Raw genomic sequence first — 22429 nt, 5'->3', positions numbered from 1 at the left:
CCATATTGTATTTTCACCCCTTTTCAAGAACGACTTGCTTTGTAACCAGCTTCATTAGCTTCCAGCGTGTTGTGTTTCATTACCAACATCCACAGCTGGCTGCGGGTGACGGCACATGGCAGTGGGTGGCCAGCAGTCACTGCTGTGTCACCTCACCTTTGGGCAGTGACAGTCACACCTGGAGCAAGGAAGTGGAGCCAGGTCGAGGTGGGTTGGGCTCGAGGTCTGGGTGTCATAAATAGGGGGACATCTGGATATGTGGAGTGATTAGGTGTAGTGAAAGCAGAGCTTTATCCTTAAGAAATCCTGGGTTAACTCACTCCCTGCAAGTAAATTGAACCACAGGAAAAAAAAAAAGAAGAAAAAGAGGAGAAAAAAAAGACAAAAAAAATCCTCTCTGAATTGAAGCAATAGGAAATGAAAATTGCTGAGATACACTGTCATGTGGGTAGTGGTGCTACCAACCTTGTGCTGCAGTAATTACCTCTATGCATGCAATTTGTGCTCGGCTACGACTGATTTCCCACATCATCCGGTGCCCAGGCTATATTCAATCAGTCCCAGCTGGAGAAAACTATCTTGGATCATTTGGTGAGATTTCACCACAGATGCTACCTTGCATCTTAGGGAAGTGCTGGAGAGCTCTGTGCCGCAGAGCCGCCCTGGCACATGGCTGGGACTACGGGGACAGTCACAGGAGAGTCCCTGCAGTGAGGGGGTGCCATGTCTTGTGGGGTGCTGAGGACACGCAGCTGGTGGGGGTGGAAGGCGAGGAGCTTCTGGCAGTTCCTAGGGATAAGACTTGGTGCCGGGTGTGTGCTGGGGAGAGCAGGTTTTGTGGTTGTTCCTGCAGTGTTTTATGTGAAAAACGTAAGAGCGAAGAGCGTTGAAAATTTCTGTGAGAAGCCAAGAGAGGTGGGTGTCCTCATCTCTTGCAAACCAAAATAGGTCGAGCACTTGATTTTCTCTGACTGCTTTGGAAGTGTCGGCTTCATTAAAGAGATGAGGCAGAGGAGTAGCTGGTGTGAGCGCAGCAGACGGTGCTGCCTCGTCTGCTCGGGCACGTTCCCCAGTCAGCTGGGTGAATGGCAAACAGCTCCTGAGCCAGGTGAGAGCCTCTGGGTTTGACCTGAGAGAGGAATGACTTTCTCAACTACCCACGGTTCTGGGTTTGGTACAGCTCAGTGAGAAGTTCTACAGGGGCAGCTCCTGGTGGGGAAAAGGCATTTGGCTAGAAAGGTGAAGTCAAAACTGTGCATAGTGGTAATTTGGGAAAAGTCAGAGTACCGGTGTTTTTGGGAGCAGTAGCTGCATTACTGGGGAGTAAAAATACCTTTGGAGATGGTCTGGCATGTTCAGGTGGGTCCCTCGGTGGGTACTCTGTATATACTGGACTTTTTCACTCTCTGTGTTTGCCAGTCCATCAACATCACAGAATGGTTTGGCTTGAAAGGAAACTTAAGGATAATCTATTTCTAACCCCCCTACTATGGGCAGGGACACCTTCTTCTAGACCATTTGTTTAGAGCCTCATCCAGCCTGTCCTTGAACACTTCCAGGGATGGGGCATCCTCAACTTCTCTGGGCAACCAGTGCCAGTGCCTCACCACCTTCACAGAAAATAATCTCTTCTGAATAACTAATCTAAATCTGTCAGTCTAGAGCTATTCTTCCTTGCCCTATCCCTCCATGCCCTTGTCAAAAGTCCCTTCCAGCTCTCTTGTTGCCCCTTTTTTTTTGTTATTTGTGCCACTGACACTGCTGCTTACCAGCACATTTCAGTGAGAGCCGTGTTTTCTTGGTGCTCTGCTTGGCCTCGCTGTGTCTTCTACAGCAGGAGCCATCCCTGGGGTGCAGGAGTGCTGTCTGCCTCGCAGCTCTTGCCGGGTGACTTCCATGTCCTGCATCTGTTCTGACAGGCGGTGCTTTTGCAGCCGCTCTCTGATTAGTTTGGGTCCCTCAGATGCATTGATTTACAGACCTTTCCTCTGCAGTACAGCTTTTCTCGATGACAGTCCATGAAGCACATGATAACTCAGCAGCCTAAATTATTCAGGCAAATTGAATGTGTTTGGCTTGTTCCAAACTTTTGTTTCCTTTCTGTGCTGTCAGGAGCACAGGTAGCCCTGATGCTTGTATCCAGCTTGTTCAACTGCCAAGGAGACACAAACAGCTCAAGTATAACCCATGTTTTACCTCGTTTGTCACTTATTTACACCTTCTGTTGCGCCTTTTCTGGGTACTTCCGTGCCTCATAAAAATGTTTATCTTGTACATAGGGTTGCTCCCCTCTGGTACACTGCTGGGCTCTGGGAAGTCTTTCCATCTTGTGGTGAAAACACCCCTGGAAAATCCAACAAAAATTCTGTGTCTGTTCCACCCTTTAGCTATGTGTCCTATTGTGGAAGTATATTCACTCATGCAAATATTTTGACCCATTAGTCATCACTGTAGGATCCAGAAACCTCACATTAATGAAGACAAGTAATTAAAATGAACAATTCTACCTGCAATTCCCTCATTGCCTGCCCTCTTCTTTTTCAGTCTTCCTCCATTGTTACTGGGTTGATATGTTCAGTTAATTCACCATAAAAATCCACACAAGCCCTTCACTGGGCAGACGTGCCTCACAGGGACCACTGAGCTATGGCAGGCAGGTGGAGAGGAGATGCTTTGTCAGTGCAAACATGTCCCCTGGCTTTCTGGAGACTGTTCTGCATCAGGAGCTTCTGGGTATAGCAGAAAGTATCAGTTTTCACCCTCCAAACACATCTGGAGATTTAGGACCTCGCTCAAAGCCTCTTGAATCCAGCAGGGCTCCTTCAGCTGAGACCATTGGGCTTGAAATATGACCCGAGAGAGATGGCATTCTCAGGGGACGTGCTCTTAACTTTGCTTGAGTCATTGGTCATCTAAGCCTGTGTTCAGAAGTGAACTTAGGAAGGAGATCTCTGCTGCTGAGCCTCTCCCTAATTCAGCGAACAAGGCAGAGCCGCTGCTGGGGGATGGAGGTTTGCCTTGGAAAATTCCAGCTGCAAATGAGATGCATGATTTTAGGAATTAGAATAATTACCCCCTGGAACAGGTTCCCAAGGGATGTGATATATTCTGTATCACTTAGAGTCTTTAAATCACATTTGCATGTTTTTCCGAAAAGCGTGCCTAGTCACTCAAAGTGAAGGGCTGTGCTTGAGAAGCACAGCGTGACAGAACTGAGCATCCCGTGGTTTGCAGGGGAACTGAGCAGGGAGTCACCGTGGTCCCACATGGATTAAACTCTGCAGATCCCTGGAGGAGTGGGTTTTGGCACATCTTCAAGAAGAGCTCACGACTGTCCCCTTGGCTGGCACTGTCTGCTGTGCAGGAATGTGCAGAACTGAGCAAGTAACCGCACTGGGGATGATTCAGAAGTGAACTCCCCCAGCCAAAATCTGCCTTCCCTTTCCAAACACACTCAGTCCCTTCCTCTGAATCAGATATCCCCAGGCACTGAGCAATCCTGGCTGTATCAGTGTTTCCAGGACCTTCCCTCCCACCGCTCCCTGAGTGATGAGAGTGTTTTTGAAGATCTCATTTCCTGGCCTTTCCCTTTCATCTCTCCAAACAGCAAGTAAACGAGCAGCCCTTTAGTTTTCAGTTACTGCGCTGCACCCAGTGAGCTATCAGAGGCTGTTGACGATGACTTTTCTCTTTTCCATGCTCCTGCCTGCAGGATTTGGGGAGATAATTCATTTGGTCCTGGTGCTTTGTCAACTTTTAGCAGTTGTAATTGCCTAATGATCAGTGCTGATGCTGTTGTTAAGCCTGTTAAAACTTTGTCCTGCTGAACAGCCAGACTGTGCCTGTCTCATCATGTTCTGCCTGCTGTGATGACTGGGGCTGCCTTTGATGCTCCCTCCCCAGCCTGAGCTGTGGTTCCTGCTTCCCACCCACCTCAGCCGCTGCTGAGGGGATGGATGGATGCAGCAGGGTGCTACCTGTGCTAGGGAACCACACCTGGAGTTACAAATAGCTGAAGAATAATCCCACAGAGAGCCAGATGCTTTTCCAGGATGAATCTCCTCTTGCCTGCCTCGATGCCCATGCCAGCCCTAAAGAACCTGGAGCTGGGTGGTGATGATGGTCCATTGTCTGCACCCTCCTGAGGTGGGCAAGAGAAGCTCTCTGGAGGGGGCTGTCGCTGGTAGGGCATTGCTGTTTAGCAACCTGCATCCCATTTCTGTTCTTCCTTCTCTCGGGTGCCTTTTCCACCCTCATTATAATTTTTTTAGGGCTCTAATTGGCCATGTTTCCTGCTCTCACCTTCTTTGCTATGCATCTGAGGTGCCCAACTGGCTGGTGCCATCTCTCGAAGCCCCTGACGCTCATCCTTGCCTGTTTCAAGGCTATTTTTTAATGGCACACACTGAACATCAGTGCATTACCATCCCTTTTCCAAGAACAGTCTCCATCCACTCTTCTCTCGTCCCCCAGTGCCTCATCCAATTTAATTAATTATACTTAGTATATTACGCATCCTGTCAAAGTTTTTCCTTTCCGAGGTTTAATGGTTTTTTAATTCTAATGCATGCTGCATGTGTAAGTGTTTTAGAAATGAGGCAAGCCTGCAGTGGCAAAGAGGCAGCATTACATCCGAGTGCCACAGACAGCCAGGGTGGATCCCTGCAGAGGGGCTCCAGAGGAATTTCTGCAGGACTGTGTTGCCTGCCTTCCCCTTGCATCGCCTTTCTTGTGCTTGGGGGGATAATTGGGCTGTAGAGGGACATGTTTGGGTTAAACCCGCCCACTTAGGGTTCATTTCATGCTCCTGCTTAGGGCAGCAGGTGCCCGGCCGGCAGCTCAGCCCCAGCACTGGCCACGTCTCCTCAGCTGCTGCAGCCCTGTGGTGAGCTCCAGTGTAATGAACTTGACTCTTCTCCTCGCACTAACTCTGTCTGAAAGCACCAATTACATCAGTCATTTCAGCCTTGCTTTATCCCTTTGAAGAGCAGCCGCGTCGAGGATGTGGTGGGTACCAGACTAATCAGGTAACGCCGGCCTTTATTTCCCAGTCACAGTTAAAAGGTTTGGTCAGGAAAGTGGTTCAGGAGGAATAACTTTGTGGGGTCTTATACTGACTAGCTTTGGGTATTTCCAGATAAAACCTGCTCAGACTAAGAGGGTTGTGGGTTGGTGGTTGTTTTTTTCTTGCCTGTCAGTGTTGCAAAGTGCTTAGGTTTTGAAAATCCAGCTGGGCTCTGTCTGTCTGTCACACCGTCACTGGGAGTAATGATGCTGTGGTACAGTTTAGCTGACAGCCCTGTGAACTGGAGCCAGTAGCCAACACAATCCAGCCTGACCTCAGGGCAGTGCTGCAGGAACGTGCCTTGGGAAACCAGGAATCATCGGAGGCTGTGCCGGCAGAGGCTGGGGCAGCGCTGGAGAAAGTAGGAGTGAGTCTTCTGTGTTGGAGCCGCAGCAAGGGATGTGTAGTAGGACCACAGGGTGCTGTGCAGACCCCCCCATGTAGGACTCAGTGTCACTGCCTGGGTGCCTGTGGATTAGCATCAGCTTGGCGGGAGGACTGGAGCTGTAGAGCTGACTGCTTTCCTGGTAGTACTTATGGAAGTCATGAAAATACTTTATTTTCCATCCCTGTTGTTCAGCCATCTCCCTGCAGCTCTGCAGTTAACAGCCCCAGACCTACTCAAAGGCTTGTTCTTCATCTCAACCCCATGGTTGTAGGGCCAACACAGCGGGATGGGATGGGATGAGACCTCAGCTGGATTTCTGGAATTGAGGTTGTCCATGACTCACAGGCAGTGTCATTTCCCCTAGCTTACAATGAGGTTTTAGATTTGATTATTGACCTTGTCGTAATTTTACATGCATGTTTATCTGCACTCTGAATTAATGAAGGTGAACTTAATTGCCGTAATGAAGTTTCATCTAATTAAATGGGCCAGATTCCCAGACTTTGGCAATTCTGTGATCTCTTCTGTTGGCCATGGGGCCAGTCTGACCAGCAGCTGGCAATCCCTTGGCATCGCTGTTGTCCTTCATTGGTGTGGAGCTGGAGCCTCCTTTGAGCTGTCTGTGTAAATCCATGGCCATGCAGAGAGAACAGGAGTGTCCTTGTGAGCTGTGGTGCTGGGTTAGGCACTGTTGGGTGCTGTACAATGTAGAGAAGCTTTTGCAGACCTGTCTCTGTGGCCATCCCAGATCCCTTTGGGATTTTCTGACGCCACCCTAGGCCAGTATCTCATCAGGCTAAATCCCTATTCTTCAGATGAAAAGATCCACCAGCATGGAAAACTCCATGTTCATCCAAAAAAGCAGGGCACCAGGGAGGGCATAACGCTGCGCTCCAGGATGGAGGCATGAGAGGTCAATGTCATGATGAGAGATGGCCAGCAACCAACATTTTGGTTTTCTAAAAAAAAGGGGAAAAACTCCCTTGCTATCTCTTGATGATGGGGAACGCCCTATCGTGCTGGGAAGCCTTCCAGCTCCCTCTACTCTTCAGAGCTGCGCACTTTTAGGAAGTACAAAGAGCTTCTCATAATGTTTTGCCTTGTGGGTACGTCTATGATTAATTCCATGCAAGCATTACTGGTGCAATAACAATACTGGAGGTCCTAAAACTGAAAAAGGAAACACATTTGGCTCATACTTCATACACAATCACTTACACTTAAGCTATTGATAGTTGATTGGGATCTGTAGACTGCTGGGCTGGTGCCACTGGGTTTCTGAACGCATTCAATAGCTGGAACAGACAGCGAGGCTGTAGGTTTTGGCAAGCTGTAGGTCTCATTAGTCAGGCTGACTGTATCTGACACGAGAGATTCCCATCCACCAAGATGAAGCTTACTTCCCTAGGCTTTGGCTGACGTCCCAACAATATTTACATGAAGGACAACAGAGGATCAGTGTTAGATTAAGGCTCTGAGTTTCCAGTAGGCAGACAGTTAAATATTCTATTGAAATACTCTTTTGATTATTTAGATAATAATGAAGTTTATGCATGTCCTTGAGAAATCTGGGGAAAGGCAGTTGTTTTATGCTAAGCATGCAAAGATGTGTTTAATCTTGATAATAGGAGTAAATTATGTATCAGCATTTATAACCTCATCTCCTTTATTTCTCACTTGTTGTGCGGAAGGACCAGAAATGTTGCAGGGAAGGGAGAGCTGTGCTGGGCGGGTGGCAAGAGGAGGGGCTGGGCAGCATCCTGCTCCTGCCAGGGCCCTGGCCCTCTCATCCCTGTGGAGAGAGGATGAGGATGGGTTGTTCTGCTTCATCCTGGCCAGGGGAGGTGCTGGTTGCAGTAATATGTTCCCCATGAGCCTCCCAAGGAGCAAACATCCACATGCCTGCAGCGAGGGCAGGGATGCTGCTCCGACAGGCACTGGGCCAGGAGCTGGCCTGGTGCAAGCATCTGGGAATTGCTTCTTATCTCCCCCAACTGTAATTTCTGTTTTCTTGAATTTTTATCAGAATTGTTGAGTAACTATTTTCTGAGCAACGCCTAATTTTGAATAGGACAGAGTAATGATTTGATTTACTTCTGCCATTGGAATGCGGCTGCCTGGCTGGTCCTGCATTACCCTGACAGAATATGTGAATTTGTTTCATCTTTGACAATAGCAGAGAACAGTAACCTTTGGATTAATTTGTTTTAGCGACTAAAGTCCCATTAAATGGAAGGCAGCTGGTGTCAAAGGCATAAACGGAGACAAAGTTTTGCTCCCAATTGTGGGAAATACGTTTAAACAGACTAGAAATGTTTCCATCTCTGCAGGGTATAATATACTCAAATGGTTGCATTAACATGAAAAAAGTATAAGAAAGAGTGTATTTAGGACAATCCCTCTGTATCCAGTGTTAATGAAATTGAATTCCAGTAATGAAGTCAAGGGGTTGTATTCTGCGCTCGTGCAGGCAGCGCAGTAGCTGCCATTAGCATTAATGGGAGCTGTGCTGATGAATTACAGAGCTGTAATGGTTCGAGATGGAAAAGGTCTATCAGAACCCGGAGTGCTCTCCTCTCCGAGGACTGGATCCTGCATCCCAACATCAGTTAGGATGCTAATGAGCCCTGTATGGAGGCACGAGTAGCGGAGTTTCAGAGGTGAAATCCCCGCCACTCAGGGGCCAGCATGAGCTCCATGGACCACTTAAGAATAGGATTAATTGGAGTTTAAATGGTGTGTTCCGCCGGTCTTCTGAAAGGGAATTAATTTTTCCTTGTGAATGAGGTGGGGATTGCCCTGCGGTCCCGGATAAAGGGGAGCAGCCAGCATTAAATTGCATTCCAGCCCGTAATACCTTCTGGGTCTGACTCTGCTGTAGTGCGTGGCATGCCCACACACCGTCTTCTTTTGCTTCAGGTGATTGCCCTCCTTCCCATAGCCTTCTTCTCATCCCAAAGGCATCAGCATGCCCAGGAAGGCATTTTTCTAGAGAAAAGCCTTTGCATCAAATCTATCCTTACCCTCCGGTGTGCAGCTGCCAGGCATCCAGCTCTGTTTGTTCGTCAGTTCTCATTCATAATGCAGGGACCGTTCTGCAGAAGAAAGGGAGTTATTAATGGTAATACAGAGCCGGGGAAGGGGTGAATGGGCCAACCCTTGGCTGGTGTAAATCAGTGGGAGTCCTCGGCGCTTCCTGGGAGTGGTCTGTGTCTGCAACAGCTGGGAACGAGCTCCCTCACAACTCTCCGTTGACCATTCCAGAAGTGCTGCCCATGAGCAGCATTCAGCCATGGGTCCTTATCAGCAATTACCCAGTAAATTAATCTAGTTCCCATCCGTTGTTTCGTTAAAATAATTACAGTGCTTTGTCCAAGCACTGTTGACCTTCTGTGTCGGGACAGACAATCCAGGATTAAAAACAGAGCATTTTTAGCTTGCATAAATCCCAAATAATGGTGAAAGAGAGGAAAAGAAAGGTTTTTCGTTGCAGTAAAGAGCATTTGTCACTGTTCCTGGTTATTAGGATCCTCCGAGCATTGTGCAAGGGAAGCCCTGCCAGGATTGCATTGCTGCACTGACTGGAGATTTCTTATTAGGAAAGGCTAGGAAGGCTCTGTAAAGCCCATAGGTCAAAAATATAATACACTATTCCCCACCTCTTGTTTCCTGATATTATGCTATTAGAGGGAGATAAGGAAGAGGTGCAGAGTCTTAATTTACAAGCAAATGATGAACCATGGCTGGGGACTGTTTGTATTTTGCTCAAGCTTATTAGTTTATCTGGAGCTCAATGCAGTGGATCACTGCTCCTGAACCAGGAACAGCCGTTCCTCTTGGAGTGGAAGTGGGCTCTGTCAGAGTGCCTAGGGTCGTGGGTGCTGCACAGAGGCTGGGGGGCCACACCTTGTGCCTTGTGGCATACATTCCTGAGAAAATGAAGGTGCTGGAGTTGAAAAGAAGCCCCAGCTTAGCTGGAAGAGGAGTGTTAAATAATGCAGTTGTGCATTGTCCATGAAAGATGGCTAACCATGAGTAAACATCCACAGCAGTGTTTGATCCCTTCGTGTTTACTATTTATTCATATTTATTATTCATAAATTCCGTCACAAATGTTGGGCCCGCACCCCAGTGAGACATTTGCATTTTATTTTAAGTTTGATCCCCCCCCCACCCCTCAGTTTCATGAACTGAGATTTAATGATTTGCTTTTCCACATCCCTCCCGTGCTGGCTCTCCCTGATTCTCCTCTTCTTGTTTCAGGAAGAGATTTCTAACATGGAAAAGTGATATTTGAATAGATTCCCCTAAGGCAATCAATTTACTTCTAATTTGTCTGGAACTAAGCTTTTCTTTGTTGCAATGAGAAAGGATTGAAACTGCTGTAAAATTTATTAGCTTCCAGGAAGATTTTGAAATGAATTTTTTAATGATCGTGCTGTTTGCTGTACCCAGGAGCAGTGTCATCATGATTACAGTATAATCATACGGTTGCTGAAGGAACACTGAAATGTGGAGATAAAGCCAGGCCCCTGCACGAGGGTACCTGTGGTACCAGCCCAGGTACAGGTACCGTGCCTGGCTGGGGACTTTGGGCTGGGACATGACACTCACCTATGTACCTGCTGCCCCATTCTTGTCCCAGCAGGCTCAGATTCTTCCAGTCACTCTTTTTTTTTTTCCTTATTTTTCATTTTCAAGCGACTCCTCCGCTCCTTTTCCTTGCTCCCCATGTAATAGCACAAATGAGCTCTACTTACTCACCTCAGCAAAGCTGCTCTGACATGGATTGGATTGAACTGAGTGGCTGTTTGAAAATGGAAACTCCAGGGACTATTGTCATCGCCCAAATTGCACCTTAGATTGTATAACAGCACATGTCATCTGGCCATTTATCAGGAATATTACATTCCCAGGCACTTGCACCTTGCTACGATTTAACTTTGTCTCTTTGGCCAGTGCTGCAATTCCACTGGAGATAATTCAATTGCTCTGAGAGCTGAATGGGCACCTCACACACCCGCTCTGTGCTGTTCTGCCGCAGGTATGTGGGTGTTGAATAGGAGACTGGAACACTTGTACACCTTGGACATTCCTTAATCCCTCCTTTTGATGAGGGAAGACCCTTCCTGTGCGGAGCTGGAGGCTCTGTTGCTCCACTGCCCATCACGTGTCCTCTGCTGCTCCTCCTGGGCTCTGGCTCTCAGGCATCCTTCCTGTCTCCCTGCTCTTCTGACCAAGAGCTTTCATAGTGGAATTGGGAAGTGCTGAGGGTCTTGTCTGGGCAGGGGATTTTGTCTCTTTTAGGTCTTTCTGCAGCTGCTGTTTTTCAGCCTGGCTGGGACCCACAGGCAGCACAGTCAGGGCTTGAGGCTGGCTGGGGTTGGTTTCTAGTTGCCTTTGTGCTGGTCCCCCAAGTTGCAAGTAGAAAAGCTTTGAAATCTGGAGCTCAGTGTGGATTTTGCTTTACTTGTTGAGGAGCATATTTATTCCAGAGGTGGCTGTGGGGTATATGTTATTTCATATTTGCTATGCGAGAGCTTACGTTTAGCAATGACACTTTTTTCCTGCCAAGTGTGACTTCAGGATAAAGCTTACCTCTTGATGAAGATGCTTCTGCCAGTACGTTTTGTACCTGGGGAACATTTTGAAAGTGACCCTTGTCCTAAGGTGCTCTGAAACAAGGTTCAGGATTTGTGCTGGGTGAGGGCAGACTGGCTGAAATAGGGACATTGCTGCTGCAGGACCTGCTTATCTTGCATACAACCATCACCTGTGAATGGCACCTGCGCTCAGGTGAGCTGCTCAGCATCTCTCCAGACCACCTGGGTGCCACACGGATGTCCCCGCAACCCAAGTGGCAACAGGACTATCACCCCAGTGTGTGTGATGTCCTCAGCTCATTAGAAAGCCCAGCCCAGCTCAGGAAGGCTCGCATAGCCCCGGGCTATGGTGTTCCCCATCCCAGGGCTGTCCCTGGGTCATGGTGTTCCTTTTCCCCATGGCCATGGTATTCCCCTTCCCTGGGCCATAGTGTTCCTCATCCCCAGCCCATGCTGTCCAGTAGATCCCTGCCAGCCTCGTTGGGTCTCACCCCACTCTGCCCCGCTGTTGTTTCTCCCTCTCACCCAGCCCAGTCAGGCAGCAGTTTCACACTAGCTTGCTCAGCCCCCTTCCATCCACAGGGAGGTGAAGAGCCGCCTGTTTTGTCTGCCTGCCACTTATCATGTCATGCGTGTGCAGTACTTATTACCTGGGCTTTGCTCCTTGCACTAAGAACATTATTTTAGTGCAGACAGTAACAGTCGTATTGACTAGGGTAGATCTAGGGCTCTAAAAGAATTTCCTGTTGTCCTATTTCCGATTGTTAAAGTGGTAAAAAAAAAGACAGAGCAGTACAGTAATGTGAATGTGAACGTGAATGACTGTCCTGGGTGCTGTCAAGGCTGGGTGAGTCAGACTGGAGCTGCAAAGGGCAGCTCCAGGAGCGTGCCCGGCGGCTCCATGCCTGCCTCTGCTCGGGGCAGGAGGAGGATGTGAGGTAACAGCTCTGGGATCAGGCACTGGAGACGCCCAGACCCTGCTGCACGTGCCTTCTTTGGACCTGGGATAGCAGAGGAGTGGTGTTTCTGTGTATCAACAGGACTTTCTTGTGGCATAAAACCAGTATTTTATATCAACTACAGGGTAAGAGAGTGATGGATGAGTAGCTGAGGATACCTGTTCTGCCATGGAGAACAGGCTTCTCCTCAGGGCTCTGCTGCCAGGGCAGGGCTTCTCTGGGCAGCCTAGACACATATTGTCCCTGAGAGCAGGATGGGTTCTGGCTGCAGGATGTGGTCTGAAGGCTGAGATGTGTGGTAGGGGCAGAGGCAGAGTGACAGAATGTGCTGTGGAGCTACCTGTTGTCTCGGGTCTGTGGGTGATGGTGACTTCTGCCCCTCTTGCCTGTCAGCCCAGCCTCTTTCAATCTTGTTAATATTCCCTTCCTAAAGTAAAAGATTGAAACACTGTAATTTAATGTAATGCTTTTCAGCTCTTCTCCTCCCTGCATTTCAGCTGCTGCTGGTACAAATTGTAGACAAGCATTGTGGTGTCCAAAGCTGATCACCTCCCTGGCAGATAGGCTCCACACCAGGTCTTCAGTGAAACTGCTCTTAAAGCATGGGTCCCTTTCTAGGCTTTGAGTAGTATCCACTTGCAGTGATCAGGGAAGTCCTCCTGTTGTTTTTAACTGTAAAATATGACAGCTTGGAATAAATGGATCAAGGCAAGAAAAACCTGCCTGTGCTCTCTCTGGAGAGTGGTTTGCCTTGGCTGGATAGATTCGGGGCTGAGCCATGATTCTGAGTGAGGAAGGTGAGAAACAGCAGCTCCCCTGTGCCTTCCCACACTGGACCAGCCAGCCCAGCACGCTCCCAGGATCTGGCCTTTCATGTTTGTGGAGAGACTGAAGTGATGTGTGCTCCAGCAACGTGCCCAAGGTCACACAGCACAATAAATCAGTGTCTCATCGGGGATGAGAATCCAAGATATTTCTGTAGCCCCTCCAGCCATCACCAAGTCCTGTGCTATCACAGCCAGAATACACAACTTTGTATGCCTGTAGCACCCTTTTGAAGTTAAGCTGTGGATAAATAGGGAGACAGCAACACTTTCTGGGCAATTTTTCTTTTTTTTCTTCCTATTTTGCTCAAGTACTTGAAATTAACAGAATCAAAGTATAAGATCATGGGCTTTTAGAGCCTGGTGCAGGTTGTTCTGTGCGTAGGGCTCAGGGCATCCTTCTCTCAAGCTGCTGTAAAGGCAGCTGCCAAAACCCAGACCTCCTCCCCTCCGCCCAGAGCCACGCTCCACACCACTGTGTCACTGCTCTGATGTAGAGAAAAAGCTGATCTTTTACCCATAGATTTTTCAATTAATTGGCTTCTTCTCCTTTAAAAAAAAAAAAATCCTTTTTTGGTATTATTTTTCTTTTTTTTTTTTTTTGATGTCTGCCTTTTACTCGTTTATTCTCTGTAAGTGTTAAGCTGCTCATATTTTGGTGCATTGTGTTATGTGCTAAGAATTTTTATCAGCCGCCCTAGTGCTCGAATGTGGTGGAAATACCAATGTGTCTGAGGAGCGGAGGTTATGCACACAGATGTACAGAGCATCAAAATGAACGGTTTGCAGACAGACGGGGAGGAAATCCAGGCTGAGTCTGCACCTTTGCCACCTTCGATCCATCAAACCGGCACCGACCGAGCGCGGTCTCGTATGGGTAATGGCATTAGTGCTTTAATGCTGCTTTGCGTGTGTGTAGGTTATGGTAGGAAGGAAGGTAGGTCTTTGCATAGGGAAAGGTTGTGCTTTAAGAGGGCCAGCTGAAATTACAAGCTCTTATCAAATGAAGGAAAAGCCGAGACTGAAAAGTGGCCAGGATCCTGTGGTGTTCGGCAGGAGCCGCAGTCGGATGCTCCGTAAAGTCTGTGGATGGTGAAACTGCTGGATTTGATTTCCAGCTTTGCACTTGGCTGAGCCTGGCTGTTTCCCTGGGCCCCAGTTTGTCCATCTGTGATGTAGGGGTGAAGCTGTGCAGTCCCTTGGGATCGGCCAGCAGCGTGGGAATGCATGCAAGCACCAGGCACAAGGGTTTGCACTTGCCTGGGAGCCCTTGGACCTAGAAATGGAGGGTCCTTGGAAAGGGTTAAACCACCACGCCATATTTCAGCACTGTAAAGTGGTGTTGGGACAGCCCCAAGTCAAGAGAAGGGATCTTTATTGCTCTCATATGAATAAAGCCCCAGCACTGGGAATGACACATTTAATCTTCAGTGGAGTGGACAATCTTGGAGATTTATAAAGCCTCTGTTGTGTGGGAGGTCAGTGGGGATAAAGCAACAAGTTAAAACACACATATACACCAGAACCAAAAAGAACCTCCCTTCCTCCCTTTTTCCTTTCCTCCCTCTGTTCCTTTCCCACCTCTGTGAAACGTCAAGCTTAAATGTCGTGTCAAACCAAGGTGGCTTAAAACGTGGTGGCTTTTAACACCGGTCACTAAACCCAGGAACCACTGGCTCTGAGGGCAGACCTGCTGTGATGGATTTACTGCCGTCACTCCTTCCCCAGGTTTCTCGTCTGGTGGTGGCAGGTGACACACAACCTGTTGGAAACTGAACTCCAGTCTGTAGAGCAGCCAAGAAATGGCAGCACAATCCCTCTTCCGAGCCTTGCCTTAAAGCCAGTTGCTGTTTGAGTTAGAATCACTGCTGTTTGGGGTAGGATCACCTCTCCTTGGGAGTGGGGGGATGGCTCAGCGTGGTTGGTAGGCACCCCCAGCTGGGCTCCCCTCCTCACCATCCTTTGTGTTCTCCCCACACAGATCAGAGCGAAGGATTTCACTGCCGGGAGGAGTGCCGCATCCTGGGCCACTCGGACAGGTGCTGGATGCCCCGCGGTGCCGTCCCCAGCCGCGCCAAGTCCCCCGAGCACGGGAGGAACGTCATCGCTCTCTCCATCGAGGCAACGGCGGTGGACACGGAGCCTTACGCAGACTGCAGCACAAAAAGGACCTTCGCCACCTTCGGCAAGGAGGGCGGCGAGCCCGCGGCCGAGGAGCGGCTCGCCAACCCCAAAGGCAAAAGAACGGTGGACCCGGCCGCCTGCAGCCCCAAGGTGAGCGGCGCCGTCCGCGAGGCGGGCAACGGGTGCGAGGCCGTCAGCCCCGTCACCTCGCCCCTCCACCTGAAGAGCCCTTTGTCCGGCAAACCGGCGGCGCCCTACGGTGCTGGGCACTGTGCCGGCAACCGGGAACGGGAGCCCTTTGGGAACAGTGGCCCTTCCCGGCCGACGGAGGCAGAGCCCCGGGGGGCGGACAGCGAGAGCAGTGGGCAGGAGGGCAACCCGCTCCTGCAGGAACGCCGGGAAAAGGACTCGCCTGGCGCCCGGAGACTAAAGGACATCGTCCTCTGAGCAGCACCCGGCGACAGGAGGATGAGGATAAGGATGAGGATGAGGGACCGCACGACTCCCAGCGCAGATTGTTTTTATCGCTTACCAATGGTTCACAGATTGCTGTATTTAAAAGCTTTCCCTAAATGTATTGTTTATAAATGAAGCTATCGTTAATGTGACAATCCCACTTGTCTCGACAGGCGGCAGGGGTGTGCAGCCAGAGCGGAGTAGCCGGTGTTTTGCTTTGCCGGGAGGCGGCGGGTGGCGGGGGCAGAGGCGAGAACCCCCCCATTCCTCAGGAGTGCTCGGTATCCCCTCCTTGGAGTTTATATATTTTTATATCTCAAAACAAAGATAAATTTCCATTCCTGGAAAAGAATTGAGTGGCAAATTCCTTATTCGGACATCTTTAGTAACCACCCCAGCGGTTTTGTAGTCTGGACAAAGTAGCGGCTGTTTCTTGTGTGCGACTGTTCAAAGTGACAGTCGGGTGAGTTTCGACATTCGCCCAACACGAGGTTGTTTGTATTTTAAGGTGTTGGTGTTTTGCTATGGACATCCCTGCAACTATGAATCCTTTTGCTGTCACATGCTTATCTGTACTATTACTGTATTTGATATTGCAAATTACTGTATGTCTAGTGATGGCAAAAGGCTTTCAGGCTTAAAAAAAAAGAATTTAAAAAAAAAAAAATCACAATCATCTTACTTAAACTTTGGGGAACCTGCATTTTGCAGCCCCGGTGGAGCAAGCACTTCTTCCAGCCCCCACCATTGCCTGCAGCCTCCCCTGGCTCTTGCAGGGCAGTGACAGGGCATTACGGGAAGATGTTTTGAGGAAAATCCTGCCTGGATTGCAATTGTCAGATGCACTGTGCTGAACTTTCTCCCTTATCCATTTCTTTTGCGTGATTTTAAGGCAATGCATGGAAAGTTTCTTTTCCAGAAGTTGGTTGTTTTGGTTTTTTTCCAGTTCCCAGATTTAGATATCCCCCATCTCCAATCATTTCCAAATCAAAGAGATGGAATTATTTAAGAGATCTAAATTACCTTCTCAATTAGACACACACATCTAAGTCAGTGTTTCCCAGTTACAATTACACCAAGTGTGTGTGTGTGTATGTATGTCATCATGGCATGGATTTTAGACTGTTCTGATTTCTTTCTACCCCTGCTTCATAAATAAGTATGGAATGAGCAATAGTGATGTTAATTTAGGGGCAGACAGGTGATATGTAACAACGCTACTAATTCAATTAATGTGCCTTCTTAATGGAGAAAAAATTAAAGCAATTCATTATTTTTTCTCATAATTAAGGACTTTTTTTGTGTGGGTACAAATTTACTCATATAAAATTGATTTAAAAATTGAGCTACTTTAATAGCCATTTTGTAGAAGGGAGAGAGGGAAGGGATTCCACAGCTCTCTGCTCTCTTGCAGTGATAATTCCTCAGTGAGGTATGAGTAAGGTAGGAGGATTTCAGTTAGTGTATTATTATTTTTACTATTATTATTAACCCTTCACTGAACAGATTTTTCCTACCCTAAATAATGTTTCCTAGAATTTAAAATTGATTATGGAAGGGAAAATATATAGCTCTTGCCAATGTTTGCTGTACCAGCAAGTCGAAATTAGTGGTTTCTAGAGAAAAAGTCTTTCTAGGTCTACATATCATGATAAAGTATTTGTTACTTTGATTTATTTAAATGAAAACAAGAAAACAAGATCCAATCATTATTATCCTCAAAATAAAATTAAACTCCAGCCATTCTTTTTTTCAGGGCAAATTGATCTTGGCTGAAGCCATAGCCAGTCTGAGACAGGTCCACAGTCAGCCTGTTCCCCCTGCCACTTGCTAGGTCCAGGAATTGGGAAAGAATCAACAAAAAACAGTCATCTAATGAAATTTGTTACACTTCCCTCACTGGTGTGATGACTACCTCATTCAGCTCCCATCCCATGTGTTAATGTGATGTCCTGCATCTCTCCAGAGAGCAAACCGGGGATTTTCCCCCGTGTTCTGGATTCTGAGCCCATTTTTCAGGGATATGTTGTTTCTGTTCCTGCCGTGTTTCCTGCCTGTGTACCGTTACTGCTGTCATTTATTTCTGGGGTTTTTTTCCCCAAATGTGTTTTTTATTATAACACAAGCAAAGAAGAAAGGGGCTGGCTTGAGGCTGTTGGAGTAACTGGGTGTTCTGTAACCATCAGGCTGGGTTTATTCTGATGTTACCTGGTTTTGTCAGCTCAGGGAGGTTTTCTTGGGGGGGAAGCTTCTCGTATGCATTTGCTGAAAGATAGAGGCTGCGATGCCCCGTATGTCAGACGCTCTTGGCTTCACAGGGCAACAACCCCATGTGTCCCCATCGTTTGCCCCACCTCTCTGTCAGGATGGGACCCAGCTGCCCCATCGTGGGATGGGGATTGTGGGTCCCCCCCCCATCCTCCCCAGCTGTCTGGAAAAGCACCGGCAGTTAATTTCTGCCGAGCGTTGCCCTCTGCCTGCGGAGCTGCCACCACCAGCCCAGCATTTTGGATGAAAAATAGATGCTAACTGAAAAGGAAGAGAGAAAAAAAAAAAAAGAAAAAATAGAAACATTTCTCTAATTTACCCAGAGGAAACGTTCCTTGCCACTCTGAATAAAAGCACAGCTGAGAAAGAATGTGAAATAATTCTCTATTAAAAGGGGGCATTAAAGAGGTCAGTAAACCCTTATGCCTGCAAGAAAATCGTTTAAACATCAGTTTTCTGGGCTGACCCAGGCTGCAGCAGGGGATGCTGAGCGAGGGGCCCTTCCCTGGTACGGCCTCGCTGTGCAGGGCTGAGGGGAGACCCAGGGAGTGGCCCCAGCTTCTCTGCCTTGGCCCTCTCCAGAATGTTTTGGTACTCCTGTCACTGTCCCTCTGTGTCACTCGAGATGAGTTCAGGCTCCTGGGCAAATCGCAGTCTCTTGATTTTTTTCCTAGTTGCATCAGAACTGGCCATGCAAAAAATGTTCCGAGCTGCAGGGGGTGGGAAGGTTTTTTGGGAGAGTTCCAGATGTAATTATTGTGCTTTTTAGTAACTTAAACCTGTCCTCAGATTTGGTTCAGGAAAAATCGCTGGGATCCGTTGGTTTCCTTCGGGCAAACTTGCTCTGCTCCCCTCTTTATCCAGGAGAGCAGCAGCCACCGACGATTCTCCCCCGAGCATGACGAGGACCCATCTGGAGCAGCCCTGGGGCTGGGGGCCAAGGGGCTGAACTCTTCCCTGCTCCCTGGGGTGCCCCTGGCTCTTCCCACCCTCGAGGCTGCAGGACTATGCTGGGAGGAATGGTGGAGGGCTGGGAGGGATGACTGATGGCTGGAAAAATCCCCCTTGAGCACTGTCCTACTGAGGTTGTTGCCATTCTCTGTTTGTTGTGAGCTGGAGGTGGCCTGTGGATCACACGTTGTGCAGAAGTGAATTCCTTTCTTTTTTTTTATTTTTTTGGATTTTTTTTACAAATAGGAAACAAGTTGCTTTTGTAAAGAACACACTGTCTGATGGGTATGTTGAAATTATTCTTGGGGGGAAAAAAAAACTAATTATGAATGGAAAACACATTTGTCTGTCATTGGGGAAAATTGATGGTCTTGTTGCTACAGCTGCTTTTGCAGCTATGGGTAATCTCTGATCCAACCTGTGAGCTGCGGTACCCGCCGGGGAGAAGCCCAGCTGCCCTCGCTGCAAGCACTACTGAGACGGAGCCTTCGCCAGCATCAGCTGATGTTCAGCTGATCTAAGCTGGGATAGAATCTCCAAACACTCCTCATGGAACTGGCTCTCAGCAGCACACGCCTCCTTGCAGCCTGGCGAGGCCGGCGGTGGCTGGGCTGCCGCGGGACTGAGCGCGGTACGTCTCGTCATGGTGTCTCCGTTGCCGAGTATATGAAGAATAAATTGTTGTATATGCTGATATGTATGTTATGTACATTTTCACAGTGATTGAATCATTGTAAACAACAAAATGGAAAAAGGAAAAAAAAAAAGAATCACCATTCTGTCTATTTTATGAAGATGATAAAGCAGCTTTATTAAATTATTACGATTCTGTTTCCAAATGGTGTACCTGCCACACTGGGATTTTTTCATCTGATGAGAACTTTGTTTTTCACCTAAATGTGATTTTCTTTTCTCTGCTTTGAGCATCTAATGCATTTTAGTATTAAAGCAATTATTGAATAAAATGGAAAGTAAGTGTTTGGTTAAATATGCCTGAGTGGCTTTGCTTTGATGGGCTCCAGGTGCTGGTCCTGCAGAAGCCAGCACGTGGCTGGGTGCCTGTCCCTGTACCACAGCTGATCTGCTTTGGCATCCGAGAGGCTGCAAACCTCAGGCAGAACTTTCCTGACCCTGAGGAGGGGTCATCACCATCCCCACAAGTGACCCACTTGGACAGGCAGGCTCTGAGTTCCAGTGTCAGAGCCCCTCTCCTCACCCCTGTGAAACTGGGCATGGTGCTGGTCCTTTGCACTGCCACTCCTCACCTTCAGGGGAAACACAACTATGACAGAGTTGAGCACAGGTAGGAAACACCTTCAAAACACACTTCTCCACTGAGACATGGCAGAGGAGAAAAGAATTTTTCCTTAGTTTTTCAGGAGGGTGCTTTGGAGGCTTGTGGGAGATGGTGAGGAGTATCCACTGCCTCTGAATTAGCCTTTCATGGACCACTGTTAGACACAGAGCATCTGAGTGCTTTGTGGTTACAAGGCTAAATGCTCCCCCCAATGGACTCTACTCATTCAGTGGCTCAGTCAGGGTGACACCAAAGTGGAACTGGAACAAAACAGGGACATGAGAAGCCCCTTCCCTGGGTTGGGAAGATGCTTGAACTGTGCAGCCGAGCATCACCCTGCATATCTGGGGCACACAGGGAACAGGGGTCATCTGGAGTTAACTGCACCAGAACAGGCTCCCATCACTTTAAACCCTCGGTAAAGGCTCTAGCAATGCAGCAGGGGCTGTGGTCAGCTTTGGCACAGGTGTGTGTTGGCAGGGAGATCCCAGGTGACAGTTCACAGCCAGCCCAGTGCCTGCAGCTGCAGCTTGTTTGCACCCTCATTAGTGAGTCATTTGGTAGGTGGGGAGAAGGAGATAAATCCAGGCTGTGGAGGGGAGGCTGGTGGTTGTTTGGAGCCTATCTGGGGAGTGGTGTTAGCGTTGCTCCAGAGCGATGCCTGTGCCCAAAGAGGCAGTGGATTGTTGCAGCATCTCCAGGCTGTGACCCTGCCTGCACCGAGGGCCCAGGGCCAGAGCTGTTCCAGCACCATGGACTTGTCTGCCAGGTAGGAGCTGACTCTGTCGGGGGAGGGATTGTCTCAGTGAGCTGCCCTTGAATATCAGCAGTGGGAGGTGCAGGAGCAGCAGCTGCGGGGCTGCCCAGGCTGCAGTGAGGGTCACTGGGGGACTGGTTTGGGGGCAATGCAGAGCCCCAGCCCAGGGCCGGGTATGGGCTGACTGTGGGCTCAGACAAAACGGGGCTGAAACCTCCACGGAGGGAGGATTCTGTAGCATCCCAGACCAGCCCCGATCCAGAACCTGCCAGGGCCCCGCGGTTGCTGGGCTTGCTCCTAGTTTAATAACCTCCCTCCACTCCGAGACCCATCAGCTTGCTGTGCCGGCTGTGGGCTGGGAGCTCGGAGGTGTCAGGTTGGAGATATGTCCCTGCTGTGTTCCCCAGCCAGTTGTCACTGTCCTCTGTCCCCGCCGGCGCCCCTGAAAGAGCTGCAGCTTCTCCCCTGCTGAGACAGCTGCGGGACCGCGCGTTGGGCTTCTGTAACAGCGCCGGGAAGGGCCGAGGTGGGCGGCCGGAGGGCGGGATTGAGCGTCTGCTGCAGACAAAAACGGGATCCTTATTTCATGCGTGCTTGTCTGGAAACGCCGCTGGTCCCTAGGGATGTGCTGGATCTCATTGCTTGGCGGGTGCTGAGTGCTGAGGGAAGGATCCTGGGCGGCAGTGAGCCCCAACCGGGGCTGGATGGGAGGACTTGTGCTAGGCAGGTCTGTTTCTGGCTCTGGTCGTGCCATGCACGACTGATAGATAACAGGAACAGTCGGTGTGGAGAGCAGGGTGCTGCAGGTGGGCTGGGCTCCCTATGGAGCTGCTGCCCACCCAGACCTGTGAGAACCCATCACTGGTCCCCTGAGCTCCCCAGCATGGCTAAGATAGGGTTCCTGGGGCTGCAGCCTTGGCTGGCTGTCCTTTTCACATGGAAGAGAGTTTCTAGGGGTGCTGTACTGCACCCCAAGGTAGAGATTCCCCACCCCAAGGTAGAGATTCCCCACCCCTGTGCCCCTTGCAGTGAGTGGCTCAGGCATGAAGACCAGCTCGATGAAGCCAAAGAGAAAATAAATTAGCAAAGAAAGCAGTAAGCCATCACTGGGCAAGGTTCAGAGACATGGATCTCATTTCTGTTTCTTCTGGACATTATTCTATATTATGTTTGATGTTAAACTGCAATATCTAAATAGAGCCAAATTGGATTAACAAGCAATGACTTACAATACGCTTTGACTGTTAAGCCCACAAAGACAAGAACAAATAAATTGGAGGAATCAAAGACCTAAAAGCACAGAGTGAAAATATATATAATATATCTCTGTTTGAAGCAGGGCTCTGCAAACATGGAGTATTGTGGGTAGGAAAGGGGGGAAGCAAATGTCCCTGTCCTGCCTTTCTGTCTGAGCTGGACCCAGGCTCTGCTCCCATGCCTATTTGCCTTGGGCAGGAACCAGCATCCAACTTCCCTGGCAGCCCCAGTAGGCTTCTCCTTGTTTAACTTGCAGTTGCTTTTTGTTTTGTGTTGTTGTCCTTTTCTTTTGAACGTGATGTAACCGAGCGTCCCCAAAGAGCCATCAGAGAACAAACACAGGCAGGTGTACAATTATAGAGCTCACCTCTCTGCTGCTGCACACAGCCTTGCTCAGCTCCCTCCCTGCTCCGGCCCTCAGTGGCAGAATGGACTGCACAGGAAAGATGGCTCTTTGGGGACAAACTCTGGGCTTTAGGG

At 48.9% G+C, this 22429-nt stretch overlaps 1 protein-coding gene across 2 annotated transcripts in view; it reads left to right on the top strand.

Annotated features, from left to right (window-relative positions):
• Window positions 1–19626, top strand: part of PCDH19 (protocadherin 19) — a 58517-nt gene extending 38891 nt beyond the window's left edge. For both annotated transcript variants that reach the window (XM_027890431.1, XM_027890430.1), the window contains exon 5: window positions 14821–19626. In XM_027890431.1, the coding sequence (XP_027746232.1) occupies window positions 14821–15410 (590 nt within the window). In that variant the 3' untranslated portion in view covers window positions 15411–19626. The remainder of the gene's footprint in view (window positions 1–14820) is intronic.
• The last annotated feature ends 2803 nt before the right edge of the window (window positions 19627–22429 follow it).

This window comes from Empidonax traillii, unplaced genomic scaffold, assembly GCF_003031625.1.
Source record: "Empidonax traillii isolate 1590-97213 ecotype Southwest subspecies unplaced genomic scaffold, ASM303162v1 scaffold287:size763773, whole genome shotgun sequence".
Lineage (NCBI taxonomy): Eukaryota > Metazoa > Chordata > Aves > Passeriformes > Tyrannidae > Empidonax > Empidonax traillii.
Note: the sequence above shows the minus strand (reverse complement) of the source record. Positions and strands in the feature narration are given on the sequence as shown.